This window comes from Protomyctophum parallelum, assembly GCF_964188405.1.
Source record: "Protomyctophum parallelum genome assembly, chromosome: 7".
NCBI lineage: Eukaryota > Metazoa > Chordata > Actinopteri > Myctophiformes > Myctophidae > Protomyctophum > Protomyctophum parallelum.
In genome coordinates this window covers 51302193-51320026 of record NC_139705.1, presented here as the reverse complement: position 1 = coordinate 51320026, position 17834 = coordinate 51302193, and the positions used below count along the sequence as shown (strand labels likewise).

At 46.2% G+C, this 17834-nt stretch overlaps 1 protein-coding gene across 4 annotated transcripts in view; it reads left to right on the top strand.

Moving 5' to 3' along the window:
- usp19 (ubiquitin specific peptidase 19) overlaps window positions 1-17834 on the top strand; it is an 83466-nt gene continuing 65632 nt past the window's right edge. For 2 of the 4 annotated variants that reach the window (XM_083768265.1, XM_083768264.1), the window contains exons 1-4: window positions 2-823; window positions 4213-4637; window positions 15340-15468; window positions 17142-17278. In XM_083768265.1, coding sequence (XP_083624391.1) covers window positions 4412-4637; window positions 15340-15468; window positions 17142-17278 — 492 coding nt within the window. In that variant the 5' untranslated portion in view covers window positions 2-823; window positions 4213-4411. Of the gene's footprint in view, window positions 824-4212; window positions 4638-15339; window positions 15469-17141; window positions 17279-17834 lie in introns of all 4 variants that reach the window. The other 2 variants (XM_083768263.1, XM_083768266.1) reach the window with 2 other exon arrangements.

The following is a 17834-nucleotide window of genomic DNA, read 5'->3' as shown; positions in this document are numbered from 1 at the left end:
GATAATTACCGTCGTCTCTGTCCGTCGCTGGACAGTCGTCACACACCGAGAGACATATTACTGTTGTTGTTATTATTATTATTGTGTGCCTTGTCTCCTACACATCATGGAGTATAATAACATGCTCGGCTAAAGCCGTAGGAGATGAAACGGGTCCTGGGTGAGAGCGGAACATTCCAGAAACACCGTGGTGGAGGAGGAGGCAGCACGGGGCGCCGCGGCCCTCTCAGCCCGCCTCAAGGAGCTTAGCAGCCGGGCTACGAAACGACACAACACACCACCGACCGACCGACCGACCGGTATATCGGCAGCTTAGCTATAGCGGGGCGCTGCGGCCCTACTAGTCTCTCAGCCCGCCTCAAGGAGCTTAGCGGCCGGCTGGGACATTCCAGAGACACCGTGGAGGAGGAGGAGGCAGCGGCGGCCGAGGAGTGCGGCAGTTTAGCGGGGCGCTGCGGCCCTCTCAGCCCGCCTCAAGGAGCTTTAGCAGCCGGGGCTACGACGACACACCGACCCGACCCGGCAGCGGCAGCTTAGCTATAGCGGGGCGCTGCGGCGGCCCTCTCAAGCCCGCCTCAAGGAGCTTAGCAGCCGGCTGGGACATTCCAGAAACACCGTGGTGGTGTCTGGTGGAAGAGGAGAAGGCAGAGCGGCAGCTTAGCGGGGCGCTGCGGCCCTCTCAGCCCGCCTCAAGGAGCTTAGGGCTACGACAACACACACACCGAGGGACCGAGCCTCGGCCATTGTTGTTGTGTACTGTACTGTACTGTACGGGACGGGATTATTTGACCCCTGGCTCGCACTGTACACACACTGACACCTCGTAAGTCTATGGTTTTGACTAACTACTACAGGTTGTAATCGCAGACTGTCCTAGCCTAAGACTTAGAAGAGTTTGACTCGTAGATGTATTTGCATTTTTTTAATGATCCGATTTCTGACATTTTTCAATCTACGATTGAAAAGTGTCCTATTAATCGATAAAGACTCTAGTCTAATCTATCTACGAGAGTCTTTCTTTAGGCCAAGACTGATCCTTTGTGTCGTTGCTATGAGGTGACAGAGACAGACATGTGATATGTGTTCTGTCTCTTATCTTGTCTGTAATCCAGTTTGGTGTCATTTGGTTGGTGTTGTTGTTGTCATTTAGCCAGAGAGGGGATGCGATGCCTCGCACGATGATCGTCGTGCGCCGGCCCGTGTCGCGTACGTTGTCGAAAATAGCCGATCTACAAAGACCTCGTCGCGTCGCCTCGCAGCGCGCTGTGAGCTTGTAGATCTGCTATTTGACTGTATCTATCTATCTATCTATCTATCTAGCCGCTATAGTTGTATTGCTAGTATTCGCTTTAGGTACATAATGAATATGTGGGCTGCACGCCCCCCTGCACTGTAGTGGGATGCACAGGACTGGAGATATTAATATATTTATATATATTTATATATTTATATATATAGTAGTATATTTCATGCATCATATGCAATGTTACACGGTGTAACAAGGACAAGGAAACAAGCTGGCTTGTTGCTGGGAATTAAGTGGTGTAACTTACACCACTTCATTCCCAGCAAGCCAGCTTGTTTCCTTTTGTATTTATTAGAAACTTACTCCACCATCCATTCCTCTGGCCTATTCTGGCTGTAATGCATTATTGGTGATGTAAACTAAGACCACTCATTCTATGTTTGAGTCCCAAAGGGGTGGGGGGGGGGTGTGGAAACAAAAAAGAAGGAAGAAAAACAACAATTGTAACCTATATGGTGGCCTAAGGGTTAGAGGAGCGCCCTTGTTGCCGAAAAAAGGGTGCCGGTTCGATTCCCCGGACGTGCAGGAAGATTCTGGGTGGGGAAGTGATTGGTCATCACTCACCCAACCCAACACCGCTGAAGTGCCCTTGAGCAAGGCACTGAATGAACCCCCAGCTGCTCCAGTGGAGCTGCTTAGTGGCCAACAGTATCAGACTGAGGTTGTACTGGTCAGCTCCCAGGTTTTAGTGTGTGTGTGTGTGTGTGTGTGTGTGTGTGTGTGTGTGTGTGTCTGTCTGTCTGTGTGTGTGTGTCTATGTGCAGGGCGTTGCTGAAAATGAGCACTTGTGCTCAGCTACTACCCTGGGTAAATAAAGGATTTAAAAAAAAAATATATATATATATATCTCAACAAATTGTAGGGGATATAAATTAAGTCAACAAATGCATTGAAAACGGACTATTTTATTTCTCCAGAATCAGAATATCTTGTCATTGTACAAGACAACACAATTGATTTGCAATCCAGCTCAGTGCATTTAAAACAAAAGACATAATACTCTATATAAAATACAAACATTTAAGGCATAAATATTGCACAGTGAGTCCATAAAGTGTCAAGTGTCAGAGTTCAAGTGTCAGTGTTTGTTTTAGAGCTGTGACTGTGTCGCAATTGTTGCTACTCCATTGTTTACTGTGTTGCCATGCTAAGAAAAGGGGGCAAGGATCAACACCCTGACATCCAGCTGGCTATACGTTATGGAGGCTAACTGGCTATAGTATTCCCTACCTAGCAATATGGAGTGGACAGGTGTTTTAAGCTATATCAGGGGTCTGCAACCCAAGATGTTGAAAGAGCCATTTTCTACCAAAAATAAATTCAAAATCTATCTGGAGCCGCAAAGAAAATTACGCATTATAAATGCAGCTTGCCAAGCTTTATTATCTCCCGGGTTGCAACGAAACTAGCAGAATTTAGCATGCTTTCCCTGGAAATGTCGTTCAACGTTACTTTTTTTGTTGTTTGATAGCTCTAGCACTGCAGATTAAACATACAGGCAGTCAATCTGCATTGGCTGTGAAGGCAAAAGCCTCTGTCCACGAACTGTTAAATCCTCTGTTTTTCGTCGGCTATCTTTATTTCTCTCCCTGTAGAAGCCATAGCGTAGCAGGCAGCAGCCTCACACACCCACCGGTTTGTTTATAATAGACACCTGGCTGGCACGGCACTGAGTGTGTCGCATGCTATGACGCAAATGTTAGTTTAGTTAAGTTTTCCAATTTTGTAAAAATGTGTAGAATAAATATTAAGAATGCTTGTCACGTTTGGCCTCCTACAGAAACCATAAATGAAAAATAATTTATTGCTACTTTTAATGCTACAGGGAGCCACTAGGGGTGTGCTCTAGAGCCGCCTGTTGCAGACCCCTGAGCTGTATGTTAAACACTGTTCCATGTTTAATCCTGAGATTTGTAGTCACAACTCACAAGGAACCCTCTCCACTGGCCTGTGTGAGTGAGTGAATGTGTTTAGAACAAAGCATAACCTATTAATTTCACACATTTTAACATCATTTTCATTGAAGGAATGAAAGGATAGCGCAGCAATCAAACAATACGATTGATGAATTGATTGAAAATTCACAGATTGTAGAGAAAAATCACTCTCGTGTGAACTGAGTGCTGGTGCAACTCCCCTCTCCCCCCCCCCCCCCTACTCTCTCTCTCTCTCTCTCTCTCTCTCTCTCTCTCTCTCATTAGCAGGCAACAGTGCAGCACTAATACTATCTCTCTCTGTTTCTGGCACAACAGCGCCCCTACTGGTACTCATAGTCATATTATACTGGTGCTCATGGCCTCATAGGTGAACACATAGGTAGGTGAACACATTTTGGGAGGGAACCCCTTTTGGTGTTAGCATTATGCTATGCTTTAGCTATTGAAAAATCACGCTGAGAAAGCTTGTTTATTTTTGGACACTTATATGAAACGATTTTAAGATCACCCCATGTACTTCCGCAAAAAAGGGGAATCGAAGGGATGAGCGAGTTACGTCAGGACTCTGCAAAATCTGCTACGAGGATAAAACCAGAAAAAAAAAAGCACTAAGTCTTGTTTACATCAGCCGTCCTCCATGTTCAATTCACCAGAAGATTTGGAGACATACAAATATACACCTCTGTGGAAAAATATAAATAAAACCCCATATTCCTCAGACTCAATAACCCTAACCCATACTGAACGGGAACCCCTTTTGGCGTTAGCATTAGGTTATGCTTTAAGCTATTGAAAAATAACAGATCTACAAGCTCATAGCGCGCCACCGAGTGGCGCGCTACGAGCTTGTAGGTCTGCTATTTTTGAAAAGTCGAAGAACGACTGACATAGAAACATAGCTTTTTCAGAAAACTGTCAGGTCAAAATGGACTAATTCCCTTTTCTTTGTTCCCTTCTTCTTGCCTGCAGCCAGCTATAACAGCCCCCCAGTCACCCTGATTCCGTTCTGGGTGAGTTCGGACTTGTAAACATCGCCAAGATAGCCGGGCCGGGCAGGAAGAGGCACAGCTCAGATCCAGACCCCAGCGGCGGCAGCAGCGGCGGCAGCAGCAGCAGCGACAGTGACTCCAGTGACGTCGGGCGGCCCGTCGGCGCCAAGTGCCTGAAGATGGCGAGCAGCAGCGGCAGCGCGACGGCGGCGGTGGGCCGGCGCGGTGGGGCTCAACAGCGAGGAGGAGGAGGAGCTGCAGGCGGAGTGGACCCCTCCTCCTCCTCCACCGCCACCACCAGCAAGAAGAAGCAGAAAGACCGGGCCAACCAGGAGAGCAGGGAGGCCAAGAGAGCGGCCGCCGCCGCGGCGGCGGGAGGAGTTGTCGTCGTCGAGCACAAGAAAGGTTAGTCGCTCTACTTTTCTTTTTTTTTAGACTCTATAATTCTTTATCCCACGATTTTGTAACCCATTTTTCACCCCTGTGTCAATCATCTAATGTGATCCTGGGCTCTACACACCCTCCACCAACCTAGTCCCCATATATGGGGGACAAGGGGAGAGCAACGGACTTGAACTCATGCTTCCTTCATGCCTGAGTGTCCAAGTTGCTCCTTTACACCTGACAGGGGGGGGAGTTTCCCTGGTTGGACGCAGCACGTGGAAGGAACGCGTTATTCCAACCAGTTCCTTTCCCCCTCCATCAGGCGCCCCGGCTGGCCAGGGGGAGGCAGTTTAGTGACCAGGATTACTGCATGTTTTTTGTGAGGGTACCTACCCTAGGGGACATGGGGAGAACATGCAAACTAGTCGCTCTACTTTCAGTCAGGGGGTAGCGGGCGACTTTGATAATGGAGAGAGAGAGAGGGGGGGGGGGGCGTGTTTTTCACGCTCACTTCCAGAGGGCCACATAGCAGAACTGCAGAAGCCTCTTTATCTCCGTATCTTACGCCTTTTATTGGTTTTTTGAAGGGACAGACAGTAGGCTGAAACGGGAGAGAGAGATGGGGGGAAGACATGCAGTAAAGGCCGTGTCGGGACTCGGGAGTCGAACCCGCGGCACACTGCGACTGGATTACCAGTCGGGTGCCCAGACGGTTACGCCACGGCCTGGGCCAGAACTGCTATTTTTGCTTTATTTTAATTGGAGTGAGTCTTGGATCATTTTCATTCTGTAATGTATTCATTATAACCATTACAATTCGAGTTAGGGGTGTTGTTTGTTAACCCATTTTGCGCGGGAACCCGTTTTGGTGTTGGCATTACGTTATGCTTTAGCTATTGAAAAATAGCAGATCTACAAGCCACCGAGTGGCGCGCTACGAGCTTGTAGGTCTGCTGTTTTTGAAAAATCGAAGAACGACTGACACAGAAACATAGCTTTTTCAGAACACTGTCAGGATTTAGAATCTGATCTCAGGTCAGAATGGGTTAATAATGTTCACAAGTATAAACGTGTACAATACATTTCATGGCCAATAGTATACCCCGTTGAGATGAAGAAAATGCCAGCAGTCGTTATATGTCCTTTATTTACCTCCTGAGACTGAAAACCTACGCGTTTCCGCCTGTCTCCTGTCTTCCTCAGCGTTTGTGACACAGTTTGTTTGAACCTGGAGTGTTGCGGGTTGTCTGCTACGGCAGTACTTCTCTCTTAAGCCCGACACACACCGTCTGCGACCGCCGCGGCACAGTATTGCCGCGCGCCATAGCCGCACGGCAACACCAACAGGACGCGGCGCGCTACCACGCGCCTGGGGAGTTTTGTTGACTATATTCCATTGCCACGCCCACGGATAGCCGGGTGGAGGCCGCGCGGCAACGCCTGGAAAATAGAACAGCGGTGCATCGGCGCGGCAGGCGAGGCGTGACCGCACGCCAGCGAGCGTCGGACACAGCCGGTGTGCGATAGGTTCATTGAAAATAATGGAGGCGCAGCCGGTGTGTGGTGGGCTTTATATTGCCCAAATCATATGCACAGTTAAAAGTAAACATTCACATAATAATATGCCCAGACATTAGCCTAGAGAGGCACGGCTAAAATAAACATCAAGAACAGAGAAATATGTTGTTGCCTTTTTCCCAACTTCTCAAGGAACACCCTTCTCTCTAGACTTTAAAAAACAAAAGGCCAACATCCTAAAGTTCTCATGTTACGCAGCCTGTCGTATGTATTGCTGTAATATGCCTCATTATCTTATCGCTGTGCACAGATTGTGGATATAATGGTGAGAGCTCAAGTACAGCCGGGCTGGTCGATGGATAACCCATTTAGACATGAGAAAAGATTCTACTAATGTCTTCTAAATCCTGTTTTCCGAAAAAAAAAAAAAACATGTTTCTATATCAGTGGTTCTCAAACATTTTCATGTCAAGGACCCCCAAGATTATCGGTCATTGCCCACCGACCCCCATCTGAAAATATGTTGTTTCAGGGAAATGGTAAATGGTAAATGGTGCATTTATATAGCGCCTTTATCCAAGGCGCTTTACAGAGATTGTGCATTACATTCACCCATTCACACACACATTCATACACCGATGGCAGCGGAAACCACGCAAGGCACCAACTAGCACATCGGGAGCAATTAGGGGTTCAGTGTCTTGCTCAAGGACACTTTGACAGTAACTCTGGGGGAGCCCGGGTTCGAACTGGCAACCTTACGGTTACCATCCAGGCACTTCAGACCTTCCAGAAGCAAAGATACGAGTAAAAAATGTTGGCTCTGAAAGAATATATAGGTATTCAAAGATTTGCACTACATTTCACGATTTTTCTAAAATAGCAGACCTACAAGCTTTTAGCGCGGCACTCGGTGCGCTTGTAGATCTGCTATTTTTCAATAGCTAAAGTATAACATAATGCTTAAAACACCAAATGGGATAATATAAATGTGTGCATTCACACCCTGCTGTGCTGTATAAGCCACAGCCAATAAGAAAGGACCTTTTTGACAGATAAGAGGACAAGTCCTTTTCAAATGGACATTTGTGTCGGGCTAATCTAAACGATTGGTTGAGTGGTGTTAGAGAGGCTAATAGTTGTTGGAAGGACGGAGATGTATCGTTTCTTTCTGCGAGCTCAATGCCTGATTCGTACATGCCATATGTCTCACACACACACACACACACTGAAAACGGCAGATCTATAAGCTCACAACGTATTGTGTGATCACCAAAATGTGCAGTTGCCTTTAACCCATTCTGGACTGGACGGGAACCCCTTTCGGTGTTTCAAGCATCATGTTATACTTTAGCTATTGAAAAATAGCAGATCTACAAGCTCATAGCGCGGCACCGACCGAGTGCCGCGCTACGAGCTGGTAGATCTGCTATTTTTGAAAAATCACAAACATGTGGTGCAAATCTTTGAATATATTCTTTCAGAGCAAACGTTTTGAACTCAAATCTTTGCTTCCGTCCGTCCCTGGAACAACATATTTTCAGAAGGGGGTCATATAATGTTTAGGGGCCTTGCCATGAAATATTGAGCACCACTGATATAGAAACATGAGGTATTTCAGAAAACTGTCTTTTGAAGATTTCTTTTAATTTACGTCGGGCCTAAATCAAACAAAAATGGAAGGTTCTCATGTGCAGAAACCCCCCCCCCCCCCCGCCCTGACAGCTAAAGCTTCTAGGAAATCCTGAAGAGCCCCATTACTTCTGTGGCCATTTGTCTCCCTGCCTAGACACCATTAGAATACTTAAAGGATATAAGATCAGACAGCAAATCCCTTCTCAAGCATTGTTGTTTTGTGCAGTTTTAATAGCTCTTTTAGTTGTCTCCACCAGGCCGAAGGCATGGGGGGAGAGTATGTTTTGCACTCCGTCCGTCCGTCCGTCTGTGTGTGTCCGTGAGCAGCTAATCTCGGCCACCGTTAACCCGGTCGATGCCAAATTTTGCACACACACTCCCTGGATGCCAACGATGAACCTCTGCCCCAAAATTTCCAGAACGGCCTGTTATAGCGCCATCAGGAGGCCGCTTTGTGCGAAACAAGTTTTTGCACAGTACACCTACAGATTTTGTCCAAACATCACGCAAATTGGTACACAGTCTCTCTAGAGCCATTCAACGAAACGGGTCTTTCAGATTTCTCAGGCTCCATCCTGATTGGTTAAGATTGGCTTCCAAAGTTCACAGGAGTGCTCAGTTTCAAACAAAATGCTGCAAATCATGAACACATTGCGTGATTTCCGTGAAATTGTGCACGCACATTCCCACTAGTTTACTTTTGTTGCCCTTTTATCCAACCACCAGATGAAGGCAAGCTGCAATGTCCTACGTTCCTATCCTGGTGGAGACCTGTGCCCAGAAGGGCACTTTTTTTGCTTTGACTTTAGTTTCTTATTTGATCAGATTTAGCCTCCATGATGAAAAGCAGACACCCGGTGTGTCGCAGAGCAACAGAGCTGCTTCATGTACTGTATTAGACCTACTGTAGAAACTTCATGTAGAAAACGAGAATACATTATTATTATAACTAAAGCTAGCAAAATAAACTAGAATAAAGAGTACAGCAGTGCATCCTGTGGATGCAGAGGTCGTTGTTTTATTGCGTCCCTTAACTATAAACTGCGGATGCAAAATGCACCCTATTTTAATCTCTGTAATTGTCTTTGTTTGTTTTTGATGGGTTAGTGCAGACGCATGGCCCTTTTTTGGGGGTTTGTCCGTCTGTGTACTTCAACTAACTGGTCATTTAACTCATACTGGACGGGAACCCCTTTTGGTGTTTTAAGCATTATGTTATACTTTTAGCTATTGAATAATACCAGATCTACAAGCTCGTACGAGCTTGTTGATCTGCTATTTTTGAAAGAACCCATATCGTATACATGTGGCGCGAATCTTTGAATTTATATTCTTTCAGAGTGAATGGTTTTTAACTCAAATCTGGAGGGTCCCTGGAACAACATATTTTCAGATAGGGGGTCCGTGGCCAACTACATATCATTTCTGGGGTCCTTGACATGAAATATTGAGCACCACTGATATCGAAACATGGCTATTTCAGAAAACTGTCAGGATTTATTTAGAAGATATTTTGTAAATTTCGGAAGTCAGGTCCAAATGCGCGTTAGATCTCTATATGTGTGGGTGTTGTGTTAGGTGTCTGTCTGTGTTACACAGTACACACGCACACACACACACACACACACACACACACACACACACATGCTATCTTGGTGCTCTGCGTCAGGCTGAAGTACTAACTGTCTGTAATCCTAGCTGAGGGAGATAGAGACTCAGCCTCATGATCTGGGAAACGGGATGTTGTTCAAGGTCAGGAGAATGCTCTAGCCGTCCGTCTGTCTGTCCTGGGCTTCTCCCTTCGCCGTTGCCTTTAGATTCCGTTGCTTTTCAAAGCTCTGATGTTCGTGCAAAAGCCAAAAGAAGGATGTTGCTCATCTTCTTTCCTCATTCTTCAATTTACAATTTAGGCATTTAGCAGACACTCTTAATCCAGAGTGACTTACATTAAAGGAGAATTCCATGCTAGAATGCTTTCTTATCTTTCTTACCTTTCTTTGTAGTTGTTACGTCCCCATCAAAGAGGTCCAGGTGTTTTTTTTGTGCAAAAGCTCCTTATTGGCTATTTTCTCTACCATAAGCCCTCAATGAATTGCATTGCATTGAATGGGAATTGAATGGGGCTATGGGGTGTTATGCTAGTTCGCTTATTTCCATTGAAAGAAGTAGTAAAGTGTGCCGCTTGGGTTATTATTTACATTATGAAGAGAGGATATATACAAAGAAATTATAATTTTGAGCAATGGAAATAAGCGAATTAGCACAACACCCCATAGCCCCCTTCAATTCCCATTCAATTCAATGCAATTCATTGAGGGCTTATGGTAGGGGAAATAGCCAATAAGGAGCTTTTGCACAAAATAACACCTGGACCTCTTTGGTGGGGACGTAACAACTACAAAGAAAGGTAAGAAAGCCTTTTAGTATGGAATTCTCCTTTAAGCAAGAACAAAAAGCATGGCAACACATCACATTGTTATTCCTTGTTCTTCCTAGTTGAGGGATGTAATTCAGCTATTGGTGTACAGTTTCGTCTTACACAAACATTCAATTCCATTTGACAAGGAATGGAGAATTTACGTTTTTATGTGGACGAGCAAATCGTCTGTTTCCGTCCTACACAAAGATTACATTCCCGTTGACAATGGAGAATCTACGTCATGTTTCTGACCAAATAGACATGACACGTCATGATGATGTACGATGATAAGAGCGCCTCTCACTTCACACAGGTGTGGTTTTGTTAACCATATCTGGTGTATTGACGACTCTGATAAAGGATAAAGTTGAACGCTTAACGATAAGTTAGGTCTATGCTTAACATGATTTTATGTGTTGTGGAACTTGTGAAGTGATTATTGCTCCTTTTTGTAGTGTGTGTGTGTGGGGGGGGGGGGTCCCTGGAACAAGACATTTTCAGATGGGGGTCCGTGGCCAACTACATATAATTTCTGGGGTCCTTGACATGAAATATTGAGCACCACTGATATTGAAACATGGCTATTTCAGAAAACTGTCAGGATTTAGAAGATATTTTGTGAATTTCGAAGTCAGGTCCAAAAACGCGTTAGATCTCTATATGTGTGGGTGTTGTGTTAGGTGTCTGTCTGAACAGGTCGGCTCCATATATGGAGATCTAAGGGTGGCAGCGGGGGGCAGTGTCTTGAGTGTACAGGGTTTGATGAGGGCCCAGGTAGGGCCGGGCTTTCGCCGGCTGCCGGGCGCGTCTGCACTTAAAACTTTGGGGCAGGCCCGTCTAGAGTTTAAATGGACAGGTATCAGTCAAAAGGCCCGTCTAGAGTTTAAATGGACAGGTATCAGTCAACAGGCCCGTCTAGAGTTTAAATGGACAGGTATCAGTCAACAGGCCCGTCTAGAGGTTAAATGGACAGGTATCAGTCAACAGGCCCGTCTAGAGTTTAAATGGACAGGTATCAGTCAACAGGCCCGTCTAGAGTTTGAATGGACAGGTATCAGTCAACAGGCCCGTCTAGAGTTTGAATGGACAGGTATCAGTCAACAGGCCCGTCTAGAGTTTGAATGGACAGGCATTGACCATATGAATATGGAGGGCGTAACGAAGCCCTTTTTTTCATTTGACACATTTTTTTTTTTTTTATATTTTTTTTTGCGGCTTACGCCTTTTATTGATTTTTGAAGGGACAGACAGTAGGCTGACAGGAAACGGGAGAGAGATGGGGGGATGACATGCAGTAAAGGCCGTGTCGGGTCCGGGAGTCGAACCCGCGGCACACTGCGACTGGATTACCAGTCCGGTGCCCAGACCGTTACGCTACGGCCTGGGCCGATTTGACACATTAATGATTATTAATTAATTTATTAGTGAATTAAAAACGCACCGGCGGTACCCCCCACGGCCACAAGGGGGCGGGGCAAATATCTCACAATTTACAATTACAATTTAGGCATTTATCAGACGCTCTTAATCCAGAGCGATTTACAATAATCAGGAACAAAAGCATGGGAATACATCACAAAAGCATTTATCATAAAACATGCGTAAGCTAAGAAAGTAACAGTGGAATATCTATATTATGAGACTATACATATAAGCTATATATATATACTACTATGCTATACAGTACATATGTACTATGGCGTGCTATGACTATATACAATGCAATTATAGTGCCGTCTACATAACATGCTATAAGTCTGTATCAGATGCTATCTAAGTCTACAGAAATGCTATCTAAGGGGGTAGGGTAAGTGCTATGGGCCATGATGGAGTCTAAAAAGGTGGGTTTTCAGACTACGGCGGAAGATTGGGAGTGATGCTGCAGTTCTGACTGCAATGGGAAGTGCATTCCACAGTTTTGGAGCCAGAAGGGAGAAGAGTTTGGGACGTGTGGAGCGTTGTCCCGGCGTTTTTAGTGAGGGTACTTCCAGCTTCCCTGCGTTGGCTGATCTGAGTGCGCGGGAGGGTTTGTAGGGTTCAATCATACTTGCAAGATATGGGGGAGCCATACCTTTGGTTGCCTTGAATGCCAGCATCAGAGTTTTGTATTCTGTGCGGGCAGCGACCGGGAGCCAGTGGAGGGAGCGGAGCAGGGGGGAGACATATGAGAATTTTGGCTGGTTGAAGACCAAGCGAGCTGCGGCATTTTGGATCAGCTGGAGAGGCTTAAGTGCACAATACATGCTGGTAGGCCAGTAAGGAGGGAGTTACAATAGTCGAGTTTTGACAAGACTGTTGTCTGGATTAGGAGCTGGGCTGATTCCTGGGTGAGGAACGGTCTAATTCGTCGTATATTATAGAGTGTGAACCTACAGGATCGAGTGACAGCTGTGATGTGAGCTTTGAACGAGAGCTGACTGTCCAGGACAACACCGAGGTTCCTGGCTGTTTGGACAGACGTTACCAGGGCGTTGTCTACGGAGATAGTTAGCTCCCGCATAGGGCAGGACTTAGCTGGGAAGAAGAGAAGCTCAGTCTTGTCTGGGTTCAGCTTGAGGTGATTGGAGGACATCCACTGTGAGATGTCAGCCAGGCATGCAGTGATGCGCTCTTCCACCTGAGTGGCAGAGGGGGGGAAGGATAGAAACAGTTGTGTGTCATCGGCGTAGCAGTGGTAGGATATATTGTGAGCAGAGATGATAGTGCCAAGGGATTTAGTGTACAGTGAGAAAAGGAGAGGACCAAGTACAGATCCCTGTGGGACCCCAGTTTGGAGGGTTCGGGGGGATGATAACAGACCTTTCCAGGAAACCTGGTAGGTCCGGTCGGTGAGGTAGGAGGAGAACCACTTTAGTGCCGTTCCACCGATGCCTAGGTCCGCTAGGGTGTCTAGGAGCAGCTGGTGGTTCACTGTGTCAAATGCTGCCGATAGGTCTAGGAGAATCAGTACTGCAGAGTGGGAAGCAGCTTGGGCAGCATGCAGTGCTTCTGTGACTGCCACACTGTTCTAACAACAGGTAAGGGCTATTAATAATAATTTGACAATTTATAATTGCTTAGTTTTTGTATAGTGCATTATTTTGTTCGATTTTAACCTTTATTTAACCACAAAAAAACACATTGAGACGGAGTCTCTTTTACGGAGCTGTGGGAACTGGCCATGAGGCAGATATAACAGTTCATGTGTCACATTTCACAACAGCTTCCATGCATCCGTGATGCACCTCAAAGAACCTATACAACAATATTATACAACATGCGTATAGCCGAGTTTAGTTTTTTGAGTGGTGCAACCACTCCAAGGAACAGCAATGTCCGTGTCCGCCTATGTGTTGTTCACCTATGTATGTGTTAATGAGCACGAGCATGACTATTAGTACCAGTAGGGGCGCTGTTGTGCCAGAAAGAGATAGTGCTGTACTGTTGCCTGCTAATGAGAGAGAGAGAGAGAGAGAGGTGTGTGTGGGGGGGGGGGGGGGGGGGGAGTTGCACCACTCAGTTCACACGGGTGAGAAACGAGAGAAACGAGGGTGAGAAACGAGGATGAAAATGGAAAAAGCTATTGTGGCATCAATGACAACGCTACATTCTACTGGAGCTGTGGTATACTCAAAGCACAATAATGTCACGCTACGCTCTATTGGAGCCCTGGTATACTCAAAGCACAATAATGACGCAGGCCGCACTGGGAATATAACTCCCTTCAGCTGGACGGGATTGGGTGTTGCTTTACGACCTTTAGCAGCACAGAGAGAGAGAGAGAGAGAGAGAGAGAAGGGGGAGAGAGAGAGAGGGATATGACGGAGCGTTGAACAGCCAGAGGGGAAAGTAAGGACTAGATCATTGAAGACTAAATCACGACACAGGCCATTCTCCAGCTCCGTTCACGGCAGCGAGGAGCCTGTCATGGCCACCATGATACTTTCAGCGGACGCCACAACTTTATGACACAACGGCATGATGAAAGGTACCCTCTGTACTTGGCGTCACGCGTCAGTGTTTTGTATTTGTGTTAGAAATGGATCTATGTCCCGGTCACATCTCGCTAGAATTATTTCAAAATGGATTGGCTTAAATCATGTGCCATTTTTCTGACGTATTCAACAAATACTCTTTTGCAGAAAAGGGGGGAAGGTAGTGTCTGACACGTGGTTGTCGTTGAGGCAAACATGGTTGTCTGTCTTTGGGCCTGTGTGGCAGTCTATTTTAGAAGGCACTACTATGAGTTTGCTGAGTTCACTATAGTGTGTGTGTGTGTGTGTGTGTGTGTGTGTGGGGGGGGGGGGGGGGAGGGGTGTGTGTGTGTGTGTGTGTGTGTGTGTGTGTGTGTGTGTGTGTGTGTGTGTGTGTGTGTGTGTGTGTGTGTGTGTGTGTGTGTGTGTGTGTGTGTGTGTGTGTGTGTGTGTGTGTGTGTGTGTGTGTGTGTGTGTGTGTGTGTGTGTGCGCGCCCGAGTGCATTGGCCTGACCCACTTGTGCATGCCAGTGCATTGGTAGCATTGCTATGAGCAATGTGACTTGGTGAGCAGGTGCAGCTGATTTTGTTTGTGTGTGAATGTGAGATTGTTTCTGCTCTAAATGTGTGTCACGCCGTGTGTACTGTGCGTGCGTGCTCTTTTTTCTGTTGTCTGTAATTTAGCACTTACAGTTTCAATAAAGTAATGTAACACACAGAAGACACGTTGCTGAATTGTGTAATTATTGGGAGTTTAGATAAAATTTTTTGAATTCTCATATAATATTAAACATCTCATTTCGATGACTTGATGTGATTTATAGTCACATCAAGTCTATAAGATGATCAATCAAATGTGAAAGTAAAGACCTGCAAGCTCATTACGAGCTTGCAGGTCTGCTATTTTTGAAAAACCGTAAAAAAATGTGGCGCAAATCTTTGAATATACAGTATATTCTTTCAAAGTGAATGTTTTTAACTCGTGTCTAAATGGGTTAAAGTGTAGCTTAAAATTGTGGCGTTGAAACGATAAGACGAATGTCCATTTGTGGCAGAGCTTCATGTAAACAATGCCTGGGTGATCGCTGCACGCGTGGTGACATGACATGATGGCTTAACAAGTAGTGGCACGTCTGGTAAAGGTTTTAACTTTTACTCGTGAGTAAAATTGTCAATTTGTGTTTTTCTTATTGTCCAGATGTGTTTGTGGACTGGAAGCAGAACGCCAACGAGGTGATCGTCAGACTGCGCTGCGGAGACGGCGTTCAGAGGACCGAGGATGTCCGCACGACCTTCACCGATACACACTGCCACGCCCACCTTCCAGGTACGACCTTCACCGATACACACTGCCACACACACCTTCCAGGTACCGGAATAGGACCATTGCCCACCACTCCTGAATGAACTGTCTGGTGCTGGGACTCTGGTGCAACGCACAGGTCCTCGCTCCACTCCTGGTGAGAGCAGGAGTGGACCTGGTGAGACGTAGGAGGAGGGGCCCGGACAGGAGACAACCCACAGAGCCTAGTCCCTCCATGTGGCAGAAGTGTACCTCCCAGCCCTATAGCAGAGTAGTTCTGGAGTAGTTCCAACGGATTGTGTGCCCCTGGTTTTTCCCTAGTGGGACTGATTGAGGGTAGCTACTGGGACGTAAGTCGGGACTTGATCACTCCCGGCTGTGTCGCTTGAGTGAGGGGTATGATGTTGAGAGACCCGAAACACCGTTGACCTCAGGATACATCACTGAGGATACGTCCCAGGTGATGACCTCAGGATACATCACTGAGGATACGTCCCAGGTGATGACCTCAGGATACATCACTGAGGATACGTCCCAGGTGATGACCTCAGGATACATCACTGAGGATACGTCCCAGGTGATGACCTCAGGATACATCACTGAGGATACGTCCCAGGTGATGACCTCAGGATACATCACTGAGGATACGTCCCAGGTGATGACCTCAGGATACATCACTGAGGATACGTCCCAGGTGATGACCTCAGGATACATCACTGAGGATACGTCCCAGGTGATGACCTCAGGATACATCACTGAGGATACGTCCCAGGTGATGACCTCAGGATACATCACTGAGGATACGTCCCAGGTGATGACCTCAGGATACATCACTGAGGATACGTCCCAGGTGCTTCTATGCGATGTTTTTTTAGTTATAGAAACATTTCAAACAAAACTTCGGTACTGGGTGTAATAATAACATGGGCTTTGACGGGAAAACAAGAAATGTCCGTTTACTGGCAGAAACATGAATCTATTCCAATAACACCACATTCATCAATCTAAGATGATGCCGTTTGTCTGTTTTGAGTGAAATAATTTGAATTTGACTCTTCTAAACGTAACTATTTTTCTGCTAAAAACGATTGGACGACGTTAAAGAAGAAATCACAGTTCGTCCAGGACGACATTGGACGAGATAAGAGATTATAAATGCATCCAGAATCGCCAGTATTATATTTAGCACTTCTGGTCGTCTCTGTCACCTGGCAACGCTTTGCTTCTGCGTTGGGGCAACATTTCCGTCCACTCCATCTTCAGCGATGATCTTTTGCAAGCTCACAACGTGTCGCAGCGTGACGCGTCGTGAGCTTGTAGATCGGCTATTTTCGGCAATGGAACCAAGTGTAAAATGACTTATACTCGATATCTGTTTGGAAGCGTCCACTAGTCCCCTTCCTAACATTTTAATCAAGTTTTTATTTGACGAAATTGTCAAAAGTATATATAGTCTTGGTTTTAGTCATCATATCTTAGGTTTTAATTTAGTTCCCATTTAGTTTTCGTCAGTGAAAAAAGGTAGTCGGCGAACATTTTTCTCCGTAGTTTTAGTCGACGAAATCAACACGTGTGTGTGTGTGTGTGTGTGTGTGTGTGTGTGTGTGTGTGTGTGTGTGTGTGTGTGTGTGTGTGTGTGTGTGTGTGTGTGTGTGTGTGTGTGTGTGTGTGTGTGTGCGCGTGTGCGCGCGTTTCAGATGGCCGTGAGTGGGGCTGTCGTCTGCAGGAGGACATCGAGGCGTCCTGCAGCAGAGTCCAGTACAAGGAGAAGGGAGGCTTCCTGCTCCTCACCATGCACAAGAAGATCCCCTTCCACAGCTGGCCCTGCCTCATGGTCAGTCCATCTAGCACCTTCCACACCTGGCTAGGGATGCACCGATTGGATACTCGTATCGGAGATCGGCGCCGATCCAGGCTAAAATTCTAGATCGGGTATCGGATCGGTGGCCGATCCATTATCCGATCCGATCCGATAATTATGTGTAATTACAGTATGAAAACAACTCTACCTCCTCTGTGACACAGCAGTGTAGTATTGACAGTATAACATGTGGAATGCAGCCAGGCTAGCCTGCGCACACATTAACCTGGTCTAATTGTTGCACAGTTATTTAATAAATAATTCAGTGCATTTATATCTGTGTTTGTTACATTTTGTTTTACAAAGTTGGGAAAGTAATGTTTAAGTCAAGCCTTGATGTTGCCTTACACAAAATAATGATTCCAGACTCCACACAGTGAGGCATACAGCTTAATAGGTTATTACGTTTCTTTGTGGGGGGTATCGGATTGGTACTCTGTATCGGCAGATACTGGACCCCCATGTATCGAAATCGGTATCGAATGCCAAAAAGCCGGATCGGTGCATCCCTACACCTGGCCCTGCCTCA